Source organism: Aotus nancymaae, unplaced genomic scaffold, assembly GCF_030222135.1.
Source record: "Aotus nancymaae isolate 86718 unplaced genomic scaffold, 86718_ANA_hifiasm-v0.15.2.pri h1tg000022l_1, whole genome shotgun sequence".
Taxonomy (NCBI): domain Eukaryota; kingdom Metazoa; phylum Chordata; class Mammalia; order Primates; family Aotidae; genus Aotus; species Aotus nancymaae.
The window spans coordinates 13,913,701-13,932,291 of record NW_026988435.1 but is presented as its reverse complement, the minus strand read 5'-3'; the positions used below and the strand labels follow the sequence as shown (position 1 = coordinate 13,932,291).

The following is an 18,591-nucleotide window of genomic DNA, read 5'->3' as shown; positions in this document are numbered from 1 at the left end:
CCTCTTGCTATGTTCACTCAAATTTCTGTTCCAAAACAAGAGAACTTTCTGATATCTTTTAAAACCTTTTAAAATTCTCTCTTCACTTCCTAGCCTTAAGAATCACCTGGGAATCATTTTAAAATTCTTCCTTTTCAGTGCCCGGGCCATAGCCAAGACCAATTAAATCACAATTTCTAGAGATTTGTCATAGACATCAGTGGGTTTTGAAACTCCCCAGGTGTTACCATCGTACGACAATTTTGAGAACCAGTTGTCTATTGGTTCTTTAATATATTAGTTATTTGCTTGGACTTTCAAAATCCTTCCTTCTTTTTGACAGATGTCTGACAAAACTCCAATCCTTGATCAACACTAGGAAAAAAGGCACACAAACAAGAGGCTTGTTCAATTTGTATTCCTGATTACAAATATCAAATGAGCTCACAATATTACCTGATCATCCTACTATCGTTCTCTAGTATTTGCACTCCTGAAGATGTCTATTTCATACCATCTATTCTTTTTTCAAACATCTCTTATACATTCCTCCTTTTGCTCTCAAATGATAACCTCACTGACAATATAAAAGTTATCAAACATGAACTTTTTCATCTTCACAAAACCCCACTTACAACCAACCTGCACTTGTATTCATTTTTGTCTTTTTTTTCTGGGGAGAAGGAGGGCCTGTGTAAAAACATTTATCTTTCCACTTGTGCTTTGGAATTGCAGTTCTCCTTCAGGCAGTCCCTTTCCCTTCTCCATTGATCTTGTTCTCACCGTGGAATCATCCCCTTTGAATAGGCCTTTTCTGAACACAAACATGTCCTTATATTTCATAAGAAAACAAACCTCTCTTGATCCCCATATCACTCCAACTACTATCTTATTTATCTGCTGCCTTTATTAGATAAACACATCAAAAGAGCTGTTTGCAAAAGCATTACTTGACTTTTACTTTTAAATCCACTCCATTCTGGTTCTCATGCTCATCATCCTCTCAAATCATTCTTGTCTAGTTCACCACTGGCAACTTATTTGTCCTCATTTCATTCAACTGCTTAGCATCATTCAACATGGATGGCCATCTCCTCCTTTTTCAAATACTGTGCTTTGCTTTTCATGATGCTAAACTCTCAGGATATTTCTTCTTTTTTCCCTATCATTCCATCTCAGTCTCCTTTTATGCCTTCACTTTGCTAAGATATCAGCATTGCTCTGGGATCTACCCTGGACTTTCTTTTCTTCCTGGTTCATGGTTCTCAATTCCAGGAGCTGACCTCATTAGTATCATGGCTCTAGCAAAATTCACATCTTGAGATATACTAATTTTATTTATCCAGCTTTGATATCTTCTCTGAGTTCAAACTGTCTGCCACTTCAATTGAGTATTTCAAAGAAACATTAAGATAATATGCCTAAAACTAAACTCCTCAATTTCACTTCTAACCTGACTCTACCTTATTTGTCTCATACAAAGTGGTACTAACATGTAATAGCAGCTTAAGCCAAAAACCTGAAGCCATTCTCTCATTTCTCTCTTTGTCTTACAGCCAAAGACTATTCCTAAGACTTGTTGAGTAAGTCTACTTTGACTCTTTTTGCCTCTATCTCCACCACTATCATTGTCATTCTTTTGACTACTTAGACAGCCTCCTGAGTGGTATTCCTGCTTTAATTCTTGCCCCATTCAATCCTTAAAAAGCAACAAAGGTTATATTTGCCAAACAGGTTGCACCCTCATATGACTCCCTTTAAAATGCATCTGAATTTGTAATGCAATGTCCACCTCTTTACCAAGACCTATAATGACCTTTATGATCTAACTCCTGCCTGCCTTTCCTATTTCTTGAATACTAAGTTACAGTGACACTAGTCTCCTTTCATTTCCTTGAATTCCTTGAGCTTTTTCCCACCTCTGGGTTTTTGAACATTCTGTAACCTCTCCTTAGGAGAGAGTGCTTTTCTGTGCTCTTTACAAAGTATGTTTCAAATATTTAAAGATCTAGCTTACAACCATCTGTATTCTCTTGTTTTTTTTGAGATGGAGCAAGACTCCACAGACGGAGTCTTGCTCCATCTCAAAAAAATGCAGTGGCATGATCTCAGATCATTGCAACCTCTGCCTCCCAGGTTCAAGGGATTCTCCTGCCTCAACCTCCTGAGTAGCTGGGACTACAGATGCATGCCATCATGCCCAGCTAATTTTTGTATTTTTAGTAGAGATGGGGTTTCATCATGTTGGCCAGGCTGGTCATGAACTTCTGATTAAAAGTGATCCACCCGCCTTGGCCTCCCAAAATTGTATTCTCAATTTTAAAATATTTTTGTTTTGTGTGGCTTATCATTTGCAGTTTTTTTTTTGTCATTTTTAAGTTTGCTGCCCCTAATAGAAATTAAGCTTCCTGAGTAAAGATATTGTATGTATCCTTACCACTTTGCATCTCAAGCAGTTAGTACAGCATCTGAAACAATTCCCAGTACAGAATGTGTACTTAATACCTATCTCAGTTAATGACAGGTGAGTAAAAGCAAGCATTCCAAAAGTTGCCAAATGCTTTAAGGACTGGTCTTAAAAAGTTAACTTAAAGGGGGAAAAAGACTTTAAAAACATTGTCTGTCTACATCTGTGTTAGTACATAAACATGTGAGTATATGTGAAGACATATACAAGTATATATGGTTGTGTATATATACATATATAAATGGAGAGACAACATTTATACACAGATTGTGAGCTATCTAGGAGGAACTATTTACTATGAAAAATGCCATAAACATTTCAGCTACTGCCCCCTCATATATGTACTCACATTTTAAAGATATTAAAAAAATACTGAAGTAATTGCATGTGACCAATATTAGAAAGGAGCTACACTTAACATGTTACCTCAATTCACTAGTGGCATAACCGTTTTATGGAACATTTAGAATTATATAAGAAAAATTTAATTTTTCCCAAATGTCCAAATTACGTTTGAAAACAATTTTTTTTAATGTTTTGAGTATAGTTATTACTGACATTAGTACTAAGAAGGGTAAACAATAGGGGAATTTTAAAAAAAAACTAATTTAAATGTAGGACATTATTAGGAATTAAATTTTACTTTAGTTTTACCAATAAGATAAAAAATGTGATGAGAGAGATCCAAGATGGCTGATGATTAGCAGCTCGGGCACGTACCTCCCAGTGAAAGCGCAAAGAACGAGAGGACGCCACACTTTCAGACGAATATTTGTTGCTCACGGACCAGGAGATTCCCAGTGGAGGAGCCCCACGGGTCGCCAGGGCGACTCTTGTGGCCGGCGTGGTGGTTTTGCTGGTGCCTTAGCACGCCAGTTCTTGGTGCAGAGTCCGGAGATTCCCGGGCAGAAAAGCACCATCAATCTTAACACCACTGTTTTGGCCGGCGCAGTGGATTGCTCAGATCTCGGCGCAGGGAATCAACAAGTTGGACGTCAGAGACCCAGTTAGAAAGCCGGTAATTATAAAGACGACAGACGGACAAATATATAATGAAGGGAAGAAACCAGCGTAAAAAGGTAGAGAATACTCAAAATCAGAATGCCTCTCCCTCTACAGGGGATTGCAATTCCTCATCAGTAACGGAACAAGGCTTAATAGATTACACGTGTGTTCCAATAACAGAAGCAGGTTTCAAAACGTGGGTGATAAGAAACTTCTGTGAATTAAAAGAACTTGTTCTAACCCAATGCAAAGAAACTAAGAACCTTGAAAAAAGGTTTGACGAACTGTTAACGAGAATGGACAATTTAGAGAAGAATATAAGTGAATTGATGGAGCTGAAAAACACAACACGAGAACTTCGCGAAGCATGCACAAGTTTAAACAGTCGAATTGATCAAGCAGAAGGAAGGATATCAGAAGTCGAGGACCAGCTCAGTGAAATGAAACGAGAAGACAAGAATGCAGAAAAAAGGATGAAAAGGAATGAGCAAAGTCTCCAGGAAATATGGGACTATGTGAAAAGACCTAATTTACGTTTGATAGGTGTACCTGAATGTGATGAAGAGAATGAATCCAAGTTGGAAAATACTCTTCAGGATATCATTCAGGAAAATTTTCCCAACCTGGCAAGGCAGGGTAATATTCAACTCCAGGTAATACAGAGAACACCACAAAGATATTCTTCAAGAAGACCAACCCCAAGGCACATAATCGCCAGATTTATTAGGGTTGAAATGAAGGAGAAAATACTAAGGGCAGCCAGAGAGAAAGGTCAGGTTACCCATAAAGGGAAACCTATCAGACTTACAGCAGATCTCTCAGCAGAAACCCTACAAGCCAGAAAAGAGTGGGGACCAATATTTAACATCCTTAAAGAAAAGAACTTCCAACCCAGAATTTCCTATCCAGCCAAACTAAACTTTATGAGTGAAGGAAAAATTAAATCTTTTGCGAACAAACAAGTACTTAGAGAGTTCACCACCACCAGGCCTGCTTTACAAGAGCTTCTGAAAGAAGCACTATACATATAAAGGAACAACCAATATCAGCCTTTCCAAAAATATATCAAAAAGCAAAGAACTTTAACACAATAAAAAATTTACATCAACTAATGGGCAAAACAGCCAGCTAGCATCAAACGCCGGTATTAAACCTATATATATTTTAATTGGATAAAAAGCCAAAACCCATTGGTATGCTGCATCCGGGCCCATCTTACATGCAACAATACACAAAGACTCAGAGAGAAGGAGGAAGATTTACCAATCAAACAGAGAGTAAAAATAAACTAATAAACAAAAAGCAGGAGATGCAATTCTCGCCTCTGATAAAGTAGACTTTAAAGCAACAAAGATCAAAAGAGGCGAGGAATGATATTACATAATGGCAAAAGGATCAATGTAACAAGAAGAGCTAACGATTCTATAGATCAACGAGATAGAAAATTAACAAGGATATTCAGAACTTGAACTCAGACCCGGAACAAGTAAACTTAATAAACATTTATAGAACTCTCCACTTCAAATACACAAAACATACATTACCACCTCACACCTATTCCAAAGGTGACTACATAATTGGAAGTAAATCACTCCTCAGTAATCGCATAGCATTTCATAGGTTTAAATTAAATATTGGTTGGCTGTTTGTTATCTTCTTCCCTTATTCCTTCCTGACCACATCATTAAGTATAATTATCAGTATAAAAGAGCTTTTCAATACCCATTACTAAATTGCATTCTAGCCTGGGCAAGAAAGCAATACTCCCATTCTCTCTCCCTCTTTCTTTTCCTTCTCCCTCCTCCCCATTCTCTCTCTCTCTTTCGCTTCCTTTTTCCTCCTTCCTATTCTCTCTCTCTCTAAAAAAAAAAAAAAAAAAAAAAAATGTTATAGGACATGTAAACTGTGAAATAATGCCATTTAAAAATATTTCTCTTATAGCAGTAATACATAGCAATATGTAAAGGCCAACTATTTTTTTTTTTACCTTGTTGTTCTGCCATTTGCATGATATAGTAGTCTGCCAGTGAGTAGGAGGAAATGTGGCAAGTAGACAGAGATGTTCATGCCCTTGCCATTTAAGAGGATGACCTGTGAGTTGCACATACAGCACTACCATTAACACCCTACTGTCCATAACTGTTGGTACCATGACCTCATCAGGCTGCAAGAGAACCTGAAGAATGTGCTTGTTATTTTGGTTATCCATGTACCCAGTTAAAATCTGAAGGAAAAGTGTTAATGGAGAAAAGTAGCAGTCATGACCACAGCTATGAGAGAGCAGATGGAGTATCTATCACACAAACCACATCAGTAAACATTTAACTGAAAAACTGTTTCCAACATTCAATTCTAATAAAGAAAATAATTGCCACTTTTCTTTGCTTACTTATTTTATTATATTAATTTTTTTAAATTTCAAGATGGAGTTTCGCTCTTGTTGCCCAGGCTGGAGTGTAACAGTGTGAGCTCGGCTCACTGCAACCTCCACTTCCTAGGTTCAAGTGATTCTCCTGCCTCAGCCTCCCCAGTAGCTGGAATTATAGGTGCCCGCCACCACACCCAGCTAATTTTGTGTATTTTTAATAGAGATGAGATTTAACTTGCCAGGCTGGTCTTGAACTCCTGACCTCAGGTAATTCAACCCCACCTCGGCCTCCCAAAGTGCTGGGATTACAGGTGTAAGCCACCATGCCCGGCCTGCCTACTTATTTTTATAAAGCCAAAGACAATATTAATTTCAGACTAAAATATACTGAGTCACTCAGTGTTTCTTTTATAGTGATAACTTCTAATTAACCTAAGAAACAGAATGTTAAATTAGAAAAAAATTCTTAAAAGCACGCAATTGACATATTTTACAGAAATGTATGCGATTAATAATTTGTACCATTTGTTCAAAGTTTGCTGATTGCCAACACAGATTCAGAACTCATAACTGATCTAATGGATCCCAGGATATGATTGTTGTACTAAAATTACAGATGTTCTTTCCATAAGTATGAGTGAGATATTATGAATCTCCAAGCACAAAAGATATTCCCAAACCTTGAGAGGCAAAAAATGAAGGCTGACGGATTTCACACAAAGTAAAGTTGCATAAAGTTACCATATGTGTTTTCAAAAAGTGTATGACCTTTATGATTTAACTCCTGCCTACTTTTTACTTCCTATGTATCAGGAATGAAAAGAAGATTGGTGTAATTGTAACTTAGTACTCAAGAACTAGGAGGCAGAGATATCTGGTTGGACAGGCAGGCAAGAGTTGGATCGTAAAGGATATTATACGCCTTCATAAAGGGTGGGCATTGCATTATAAGGTCATTGATCATGTCGATATAGTATGCCTTTAAAAGTTTGAAGTGAGAATTGTAATACCACTAGTTCTTAATTCACTTAATTCAGTTAGAATAAAAGAAGTTATGGGTTTCAAAAGAGCCTAAAAAAACCATAAAGAAAATTATATTTGTAAACATGTTTATATTTGCTGGAAAATGGAAAGTAACTCCATTTTTATTTCACCAAGTGCCCTTTATAAAAGATAAAGATAAGATGATTGCTTTTAATGTTAGGAATTAGGCATCTAAAGTGAAGACAGTATACACTCAGGATCTAAAGTCTCCTTTAACAGGAAAAGTAACACATTACTCTGAAACAAACAAAAAATAGAGGAAAAAAGGAGGTAAATTAAAGGTAGAAGGATGGGAAAAGAGACAGAATTCTAGGAGTCTGACTTCCTATAGTGTTACCTGAACACATAGCTCCTCATATACCTTTTTACTTATTTCTTCCTTTTATTACTTTTCTCCATTGAAGAGAGAAAAGAATAGACATGAAAATAATGTTTGATTTGAATAAATTAATGAACAAGCAAACAAGAAAAGCAATGGGTTCAGGTGATTCCAGATTTCTTCTGATATTTCAACTTCTGTGTTAACATCTGATGTCATGGGGAATATGCTTTATGATGACAACAAGGGTTTTCAGTTATCTGGAGCACTGAGCTATATTACAGTAGTGAAATGTTGCGGTTTTGTTGATTTAACTCTGCTAGTTCAGTATTTTTTTAAATGAGAAATGTGAATCATTTATGTTTTGAGGTATGCCTGGGGAGTTATACAAAATGCATTAAAATTTCAAACCAAGTGAAGTTGTACTCATTTAAAAAGTGATCTTCTGTAACACTACAATCCCCATGAGGAAGAAGAAAACGACAACTGAGAAAGTAAAGCTTCTGTTCCAAGAATAATTCTCGCTTTAGTTCAAAGGTATTCTGAACAAGTGGAATATTAACATGATAGGACTGAAAGTGATTCTCACTCTACATTTGAATCTTTACCTATACATTATGAAACTAAAGAAGAAGTCAAACCAGGATGGAAAACAAAACAACTTTTTTAAAAAACAATACTGACAGTAAGCTATCAATAAAAAAGATTGCAGTACTCATAAAGAAACCTAAAAGTTATTTTTTAAAAATTTCATAAAGTTATCAGATAAAAGACTTGATTACTTGAGAACTGATATGGTTAGTCTTTGTGTCTCCACTCAAATCTCATTTTGAACTGTAATTCCTATAATCCCCACATGTCAAGGGAGAAACCAGATGGAGGTAACAGAATCAAGGGGGTAGCTTCCCCCTTGCTGTTCTTGTGATAATGAGTTCTCACAAGATCTGATGGTTTTATAAGGGGTTCTTTCCCCTTCCCTCGGCAAGTCTCTTTCCCGCTGCCTTGTAAAGGCGCCTTGCTTCCCCTTCATCGTCTGCCTTGATTTTAAGTTTCCTGAGGCCTCCCCAGCTATTAAACGTCTTTTCTTTATAAATTACCCAGTGTCAGGCAATTCTTTATAGCAGTATAAAAATGGAGTAATATAAGAATAAAGAAAATATGTGGATCTAGCTGTCCAGTATAACTTTCTCCTTACTGTTGCCCAAGGTAGCATAAAGTTATAAAGATCCTTCTGAGAAGTCAGAAAATGTTTCACAAAATGCTGCTTGTGACTCAATGACAACATTTTTATGCAGGCTATTTTTTTTAATTCACATTTAAAAAGCAATTACGTGTTACTTCATTTTCAAATTTATAATTAATTTTTAAATTTTGTTTAGTTACCTTTCCTGCCAATATTTTAAATCAGCAAGATATGTTCTTAATGCTTATATTTTAATTTATGCTTTACTTGATATTTTAAAAATGTCCATTCATGTTTATAGATTTAAAATGAATTAAATATTTCGTTTATTCTCTTGTTTTTTATAATTCTATGTAGCATTTCGTAAGAAAATCCTTTAATTCCATTATTTTTGTATTATATAGAATTAATATTGCAGTATTAGGGCTGGTGTTTTTTTTTCCCTAGTATGATCACTGGACATAGTAGGCAAATTTCCTCCCCAACCCAGCATATTCATAGCAACATTCCCGAGGTCAAATGATAAGGCCATATGACTAATCCCTCTGTCTCAGCTGACTGAATTAGAAAAGGACATTCCATGATAACCAGATAAGCACCAGAAAGCTGGGCAAAATACATTCACTGAGGTCATCCTACACATAAAGTTGATTCTTTAATATTTATTTTTAAACATGAAACACAGTCAATGATTATTAAAAAGTAGCAAAGATATATTAATACAGATTCTTAAGAATCACATTTTATTTTTTAAACCAGTCTTTTAGTTATATTACAAATAGAGAAAAAATAAACCATAACATGATACAATCACTGATACTAGTTCTTTCTAACTGAAGAGTTCACAATATTTTAAAGTGACTAAAAATCATCTTTTTATTAAACTTGCCAATCAGAATTGCATGTAAATTGTTTTCTTTAGGCCTGTTTATTATTATTATTTATCCAAAGTATAATCATCCTAATTGGCCGTAATCTCAAATTATCACACAATTGCTTGAAGCCTACTCTTACTTAGACTTTTACTGATCTCATATATAACTTTCTTGTGCCTTCCTTTTCCAAGTTGGTCTGGCTAAAGCATCTCATATATTCTACCAACAATCTCCAAAACAAGTTTCCTACATATTTACACAGCATTCTCTGCTCACCTCCATCACTGAACCCAGTGCATGCGTTAGTATAAAGATATTTGTCTATTACTTGCCTATATTTTGGGTTTTAAGGCCTTGAGGGCAAGAATTATTTTTCAGCTCTGAATATATACCACTTAGTAATACCTGGTATATAGTAGATACATATAAATGTCTTAAGCTTGAAGAAATTTTATAAACTGTGTTAAAACACATTTTAGAGTGTGTTAGGAATATATTAAATTTATAGTTTAAATTAATATATACCTCAAATTCACTAACTTTTCAATTTGCCTTAAGCTAATTTGCCTTATCTCTCTCTGTCTCTGTCTCTCTCTCTGTGTTTGTATGTGTTTGTGTGTGTGTGTGTATGTGTGTGTGTGTGTGTGTGTGTGTAGAAATTCTATGCATAGGTACCATAAAAAACAGTAAATTTCATTGGAGGCTCTATCTGATGCATATCTACACACACAAAGGAAATACAGTCAATTCATAATAAATGTTAACTGATCAATATATTGGCTCATCCCAAAAATAAAAAGAAATTGAGGCAACTCTCAGACTTCCTCATACATGAAAGCTAAGGCTCAGTAGACATCATTATGACTAAAAAACTAAAAAGGTAAATTGGTGAGACTTACTGAAAAAATGGCTTAATTTATTACATAATATAAATTAGTAAAAGAACATTATTTTTAATGTCATTACATTTACTGATGTTTTAAAGTCGAAATGAAATAAAGAATCTTTTATTTTAAACAATGTACTATCAGACAAGATTCTAAAAAGCACTCTTAAATAGTATTAGAACATCAGCATTCAGGTATCATATAGTTAATGGAAAAACTGATAATATTAAAAAATAGCAGTAGTAAATTTAAATAGTTAACTAGAAGCTATATGCCTGCCAATTCTGTGTTTAAGTATAAAAGTATAAGTGTTTAAATATAAAAGAATTAAGTCACTGTGCCCTCAAAACAATCTTATGTAAGTAGGCACCCACTTTATCATTGAGCCAATGAAGGCACAGATGATGCATCTTACCCAGGTCACACAGCTAAAAAGGGAAAATCATAGATTCCAAACCAGTAGTATTCTTAACTACTACACTCTACCTTTTCTCTAAAAAATTTTCATAAACCATATATTTGTGTCTAATGAATCTAGATACTGATCTACGAATAATTTTCATTCTAATTTTCTCAAATTGGAAATGAGAAGAAGAAAAGCAACTGACCAGCTGCTGACATTTTCTGGTTGTGCAAACAATCTATATGTCTCCAAGTTGAAGTTTTAGCAAAACGGACTTGGAATGTCTACCTTGCATACCTTTTTACTCCTTAACTTTTGGCCCCAGGTTTCTTTTGAACTAATATCTAGTATAAAAAAATGAAAAAGAAATAGAATGTTCGGTTAGGTAATAGATATGAACTGTTTTAGAAAGTATAAAATGCTATGTCCATGTTAATTACTTTTATTAGAAATTATCTTTCTATGATTAGTGATATAAAAATACAAAAAAAATTTAGCCATTGCTGATCTCTCTTCTATATTAAATTATTTCACATGAGTATATGATACAAGAACAAGAAATACAAATATATTTATTCATAAAACCAATCAAAATAACCTAGCAAATCAGAAACGAATAGTAAATATTTCACAGCTATAACCAGAGTGAAAGAATTTGTTTTAATTCAAAATTAGAATATATAATACAAAAACAAAAGAAAACAAATCAGCCAAACTGGTATTATTAAAAAAACCACATTAATCTTAATGACTTTTGATAAACAAAACATATATCTGAATGTCTGAAAAATAAATTTACATAAATGTGTTTTTATAAAAATATGTTATGCAAATGGATAGTTGGTTTTTTTTCTTTTAAATCTCTATTTCTGTCCTGGAGGGAAATAAAATATAAAATTTCAGGAAGTTAACAAGTTTAGAATTGTCTAAACATGAGTAAACAATCAAGTTGCTTCTTAGTTTTGAAAAAAATTCTTAAATTGTTCTTTAAATATTAATTTCTTATATGCCATTTGAAAAAAATACCTTGCTTATAACTAAACCTGGTGATTACAGCTAATGAACTAATGCTAAAACAGTATTACAAGGCAATACTCCATACACACATAAACATACACACATACACATACATACACACACATATATTATATATGTATACATATACACACATACAAATGCATACACATGCAGAGTCATGTGATGGAGGATAATGTTTCAGTCAACAGTGGATCACATATATTGTGTGATTGTGTGTGTGTGTGTGTGTGTGTGTGTGTATGTGTGATATCCCTTTAAGAAAACTGTAAGAGCCTTGTGATGTGCTAGTTTGCTAATTCTCAGATATATAAAATAGTAAATAAAACACAAATAACCACTGTTTCCATTGGGTATTAAATTTATTAAGAAAGTTGTGTATTTAATAGTTTTTCAAGTATAATTTTGTTAAATACCATGAAAGGTAAGTAGATACTGCATAAACATGTATTGTAGGGCAAATTAACCTAGTTTGAGGCTTTAGGTAAGACTTCCTTCAGGAAATGACACTTGAAAATAAAGGATTTGGTCAGGTATGGGAGGGAGTGTTTGAGTGGGATGATTCCAGGCAGGGGATCAGCAAAAGGTACAGAGTGCAGAATAGAAGGAAGTTGATGCATTCAGTGAATCGAAAGACAGATTGCTGAGCTGCAGCAGTGCTATCAAGGGGGAGACCCATGAGAGAGATTTTGTGAGGCTCACAGGTCAGCTGGAGAGCTTAAGGGTCATGGAAGATTTTTTAAGCAGGACCGTGACCATGGTCAGAAATGGAAAAACAATATTTAAAATCAGGACAGCTCATGAGGAAATATCAAATTTCACAAAATAACAACAGCAATCAGAAATTATAGATGCATTAGATTACTGATTTCAATGTTGGCAGAGAAACACAGTATTTAGGTAAGATACTCAGAAAAAAAACTGAAGTTGCTATATTGGACTTTAAATATTAGAAGGTATTTGTTTCAAGCACAAAAGATTAAAACTACAAAAAATTTCGGTCTTATACCAAAGTATAATCTCAAAATCATATTTGATGTAATAAATGATGTCAATTTACAGACATAGAAAGATAGATGGTAGAAATAACTATATTTGTTCACTTTATTACTATTGAAAGTTCCATGAGAAGCATGTCTAAAACTGAATAGATGCTCAGCCTGCCTTTGTTTGAATAGATACAGTTAAAGTGATATTAATATAAATATTTCTGAAAGTTTATGAAGTTTCTGGAGATTCATCAATGTCCTACCTCTGCAGAACATGCTTTACCCTAGGTAAGACACTACCCCAAAATCAATAGGTCACATTATAAAATATCATTAAAGCTTTCTTCATCAAAAAATTATCAATTTTACATTAGTCTTGACCATTAAGTCTCTGTCAGTTAACTCGGTTTTACTCTGATGACTTGGAGACTCTGCTGTGCACCACAGGCCAGATTTGATATCTTCAACAAAGGACAGAAGCAGGAAAGAGGAATCTATTAGGCACTTCCTGATGAACTCTAGGTTGTGGTAGAGGCATCTGAGTTGATGTCACTGATACAATTTCCAGACTAGAGCGATAGACTGAGTCAGATTTCTATATTTTCATAGGCAGTGGGCTATAAGGATTAATGACATAAGACTGTCTGTGTGAATTAGATGTCCATTTTATTTTGGTTCTTTGAAAAATGGTTTTAGTTTCCAGATACATAAGGAATTCCTGCTATTGATTATAGTAATTTTGGACTTTTGTAAATTAAATAAAGCATTTAAAATATCTCACGAGGCCCTCAGATTACTTACTTCACATAGTGACATGGTTATTTGCATATGTTCATAGATTCTACTTATTCATCAGTATATAAACAACTTGGTTGTATAACCAAGGCCTTACTGAGGTGGCCATACTGGAGAATGATACATACTGAGTCAGATAGAACCACTGTTTTTAAGGAACTAAGGCTAACTTTACTTATGGAATCAATCATTGCAAAGTCCACCCAGGAAACTTGACCTGATACCTGGCTGATGTGGCGCAGTCTCACAAATCAGGCAGTTCATTTCCTGCCAGGCTAGGGATGTTAACAGATTTATGTGATGTTGAGAATAGAGGATATACCCAAAGGTACAGGTAGGGCAGGTGAAATCTGTATAAGCTTTCTTGAGGTTGGCTTCCTTACCTCCAGTTAGTAAACAATAAAGGCTTTTAAAAGTTCAATCTGCACTTTGGGAGGCCGAGGTGGGTGGATCACGAGGTCAAGAGATCGAGATCATCCTGGTCAACATGGTGAAACCCCATCTCTACTAAAAATACAAAAAATTAGCTGGGCATGGTGGTGCGTGCCTGTAATCCCAGCTACTCAGGAGGCTGAGGCAGGAGAATTGCCTGAACCCAGGAGGCGGAGGTTGCAGTGAGCCGAGATTGCGCCATTGCACTCCAGCCTGGGTAACAAGAGCGAAACTCCGTCTCAAAAAAAAAAAAAAAAAAAAAAGTTCAATCTGAGATGTCTTACAAAAATTTCCAAGCAGAAATTATTAACTCAAAGATCTAGGGCTTTTTAAAAAAATTAGAGATAGGGTCTTGCTTTGTCACTCTAGCTGGAATGCAGTGGCATGATCATAGTTTACTATAACCTCAAACTCCTGGGCTTAAACAATCCCTCTGCCTCAGCCTCCTGATTAGCTAGGACTACAGGCAAGTACCACCACACCCAGCTCATTTTTTTTTCTTTTTGGATAGAGATGGAATCTTTCCATGTTGTCCAGGCTGGTCTCTAACTCTTGGCCTCAAGTCATGCTCCCACCTCAGTCTCCCAAAGCACTGAGATTGCAGGTGTGAGGCACCACCTGGCCTGAGTCTTTTATTATAGTAAAATAAATCAGCCGTTTTTATGTATTCCCCAGTCTTTGTGACTTTCTCTAGTATAAAAGCTGTTGAAATTTCCTAAAACTCGAATGTTTCAGTGTCTGTTGTTTACCAAACAGAACAGTCAATTTTTATATTTCATCATTCCTTTCAGACAAAAATGACTTTTCGGCAGTCATATTTTTCTATTTCAAAAAATAATTATTTTGTCCATCACAATTTCTCTGAATAAAAGTTTATACATTTGTAACACAAGTATACTGGTATAAAATTATCTCAAAGAAGACCAATAACACTAGCTTACTATGTTATAATATGATAATTATATCTTTCTTAGATTTAATGTACAAATACTATAATAATAAAATAAGCTCAGAATAATATAAATTCAGAATAATAATTCTGGATGTTAAAAATAGGTAAGCCCACTTGACAGCAATATTCAACTAAATATTAGCTTTTAGACTATACTTCTGTATCACATATTGATATAACAATAATCTTATAGTAATTTAATTTTATTTTTGCAATTTAAGCATGACATTATATTAAACAATTATAATTTTATATTCTAAATCTGAAAAGCCAAATCAAAATATTCTACATGATTTATGTCATTATAAGTTAACATTAAACACAAATTGGATATGTGTTTAACTCACACTTACCCATGAAATTGAGATAGCCTTCTCCACCAAGCCCATGAGTAATAAGTCGAATCATTTTATGAAGCTGTATTCCACGATCAATAACTGGAGTAAAAGGAGTCAGGACACTCATGTTTGTATACATTTCGGCATCCATCAACCAAAATGCCAGAGTCTTATCCCCAACCAATGCCTACAGAAATAAAAGTAATGGAGATAAATGGAAAAAAAGTGCTAAGTAGTTGTGATTTACCATAGAACACCACATGGTTGCACATGACAGGAAACACTGTAGAAGAGGTGTGTAGATTAGTATTAATTTCGGGTATTTTCCACTGGTGATTTTCTAAGCTGAAAGTAAGCTGGTAACATATGTTAGAAATCAACACATTTGTTTTCAGAACTAATTTTTATTTTTAAAAGTGGTTGGTGAAAAATTCATAATAAGGCACCTGCAAGTTTGTTACATCTGAGCTGACACTTCACATTTTCTGCAACATTTATTATAATGTGGAGAATATTAAATTAGAATTTTATAATAGTTCGCATATAATGATTTCATTTGCTTTGAAAAAAGTTTCTGAAATATCATTTATATATATATACACACACATATATATAAGTAATATATGTGTATAAATATATTACAATAGTACCTTCCTGCCCTCAGCAGAGAAAATAGTTGAGAACTTTTATTTAAGTGTAAATTTGCTTTCTCTGTATTTGCCATTTAATCTAGTTTATTTTGCCTGAAAATATAATAATTAATAACTGGGGCAGGTAACTAAGAAATGCCCTGAATAACAGAAGAGAAACCTCCTAAAAATCTGAATTATTTACAGTTAAAAACATCTAACTAATGAAGTATTCATCATGGACAAAACAGTAACATAGAGTGAAATGTATAATAGAAATTAACCCATAATCTCAGTACCCTATTATAATTCTTTTCATTTCCTAGAAAAACTTTTGCTTAAAATCTTTTCTATCTTTAACCTACTTTAATTAAAATGACTTTTCTTTAAAAATTGTTATAAGATTTATATGACTACTTCTTAAACAATTCACCATCTCTGCTTGTTTTTAATTCTTTAATTATATTTTTAGCTATAATTATTTATTTCTATAATGTCTGATTCCATTACAAAATTATTTTAATATCTTTCTATCAGGTTCGCAGGTAAAGCTTATTCTCATATCAAGTTGCCTTCTATAATATCCTGTTGAGAGACTGCTAAAATTAACTTAACTTTACAAATTTAATTGTTATGAATTTATCTAAAAAGTTTAAAATAACATCCATAAACATTTTACTATAAAGTATATATTTTTATTTATTCATTTTATATATACTTATGTAAATTATATTTTTTATCAGGCTTAAGAATCAAAGTACATTTGCTTTCAGAAAGAACTAGTCAACCTGCATTATTTCTGCTATCCTGACAATTCTTGAAAATATGAGCAGAATTACCTGAATTCTTAAAGTATGAAATAATTCTTGGTAAATCTGTTTTTTTACAGATGAGGTAAAAGAAATGTTTCATCTTCAATTTGTTCATGCCACTCATTTGTTTACTCTTTCATTCACACAGAATAAACACATGCTGAGAAGTCACTATGTGCTGCAACTTCAATGAGTTTGCAATAGAAAGCTATAATTTATGCAAATATTTTAATTTTCAAATTGTCATGTATTTGGTGAAAGTTTACCCCTTCAACACCCCAACCACTCACCTATTAAACTAATATTATTCTTTTCTAGATTGGGTTCTGCTTTTTTTGATAGCTATTTATCTTATCTGCTCTACAGACAAGGATAATATAAATTTAATAAAGCACAGTCCTAATTTGGAAGATGCAAAAATTAACATATGTTTACTTCAGAGGTCATCAAGTTTCTCTACATGTGGGCCACTTTCTCTGTCTCAACTACTCAAATGCTTTATTTTGGCCCAAAGTAGAATACATAAATGAATGAGCATGGCTGTGTTATTTACCAAAACAGGCAGCAGATAGGATTTGGCCCCGGGCCTTGATTAACCAACCCCTGCTCTACTTACACTTTCTTAATAATGAGAGGAGACACCTGAAAAAAATCATGTTTACATTAAATGACCAATGTCTGCAAAAATGATAGAGAAACTTATTTAGTTTCAATTTTTTAATAAAAATACTTTAATTTAAAAAATTTAATTGTCTCCATTTTAATCTACAGAAAGTAAATTTTATGTTGATGTGTAAAAGGATTAATATCACTTTAAATAAGTGGCCTTTTTTCTCCATTTAAAAAATATTTATGAAGTGATTACTAGGATCAGTCACAGTGCCAAAGGCTGGAAATAGAAAGACAATGAAAAAAAAAAAATTCTGTCCCTAAAACATAATGGAAACTTGGAGGACGGGACAAGTATTTTTTCACTACATGATCCAAGGAAGGCTTCATATAGAATGTGATGTCAGGTCTGAGTAGGAACTTCCCAGATACAGATGCATGGGGGAAAGCACAAGATTGGAAAAAGTTGACCTATTTGGAATGGGTGGGGATTTGAAAGTACTGAAGTACTGGAGGCTTGGAGAGTTGGGCAGAGTATGAAGCTGAAAACCTTGGCCTTGGCTTGGGCCAAATTATGAGTGACTGAATTACAGGCTTCGACCAATAGATCTTGGTTGACAAGATGAGTTTCCTCTTTGGAAAATATCTCAGTGTGTATTCGAGAAGACAAAGGCTGGAAGAAACAGGAGTCAGGGTGATCAATTAGCAGGAGATTTCAGTGATTGAGGGAAAAATGAAGAATGCTTGTCAAAATTATAAAAGAATACCCCTAGAAGGAAACCTAAGATGGAAACTAAAATAACCCTGGATCAATACCAATGTTCTTCATTATGAAGGGAAAGAAAACATATAATACTTGCAACTGCAATGCATAATCTATTATAGTTTGGCAGGACAAACATACTACTGCATTTTGAAACTGGAGTTTCTACATCTACAAATTTAACATTTTTTCTAATATCAGTAGTTTTCCTGTAAAGATATATATTTACACACACACATACACACACATATTATACTAAGTATAGAAGTTTATATTTTGATATGCTTATATTTAAATATGTTATTAAGGGAAGTGAAAAAGAAAGAAAGAGAGAGAGAGAAATGAATTTATACACATATTCATTTACCTGATCATGGCTCTCTGCATAAGCAATGCACTTTTCAAGGTAACGCCTGTTTGTGAGAGTGTATACTATATTGCCCATATTCCAATCTTCATCTTTAAACTCTTTAAGTAGCTAGACACAAGACAGAAAAATTAGCTTCTGAGTAAACCATTACTTTTTAAATTTTAAATCCCAATCTCAAGGTATGCATTATTTGAGTGTAAACTATCTGATACGCAGATATTAACCCACCCATATAGCAAAGTTATCACTGTTTAAACTTTTACTGCAATCACAGCTTTTATACAGAATGTCCAAGGGACAGTGGTGTAGAGTGTGTGTGAGTGTGTGTGACTGTGTG

At 33.9% G+C, this 18,591-nt stretch overlaps 1 protein-coding gene across 2 annotated transcripts in view; it reads right to left on the bottom strand.

The window, feature by feature from the left end:
• The window catches only part of GBE1 (1,4-alpha-glucan branching enzyme 1), a 271,257-nt gene that overhangs the window by 75,232 nt on the left and 177,434 nt on the right, over positions 1-18,591 (bottom strand). For both annotated transcript variants that reach the window (XM_064380015.1, XM_064380016.1), the window contains 2 exons: positions 18,252-18,362; positions 15,087-15,258 (listed from right to left, as the gene is read on the bottom strand). In XM_064380015.1, coding sequence (XP_064236085.1) covers positions 15,087-15,258; positions 18,252-18,362 — 283 coding nt within the window. The remainder of the gene's footprint in view (positions 1-15,086; positions 15,259-18,251; positions 18,363-18,591) is intronic.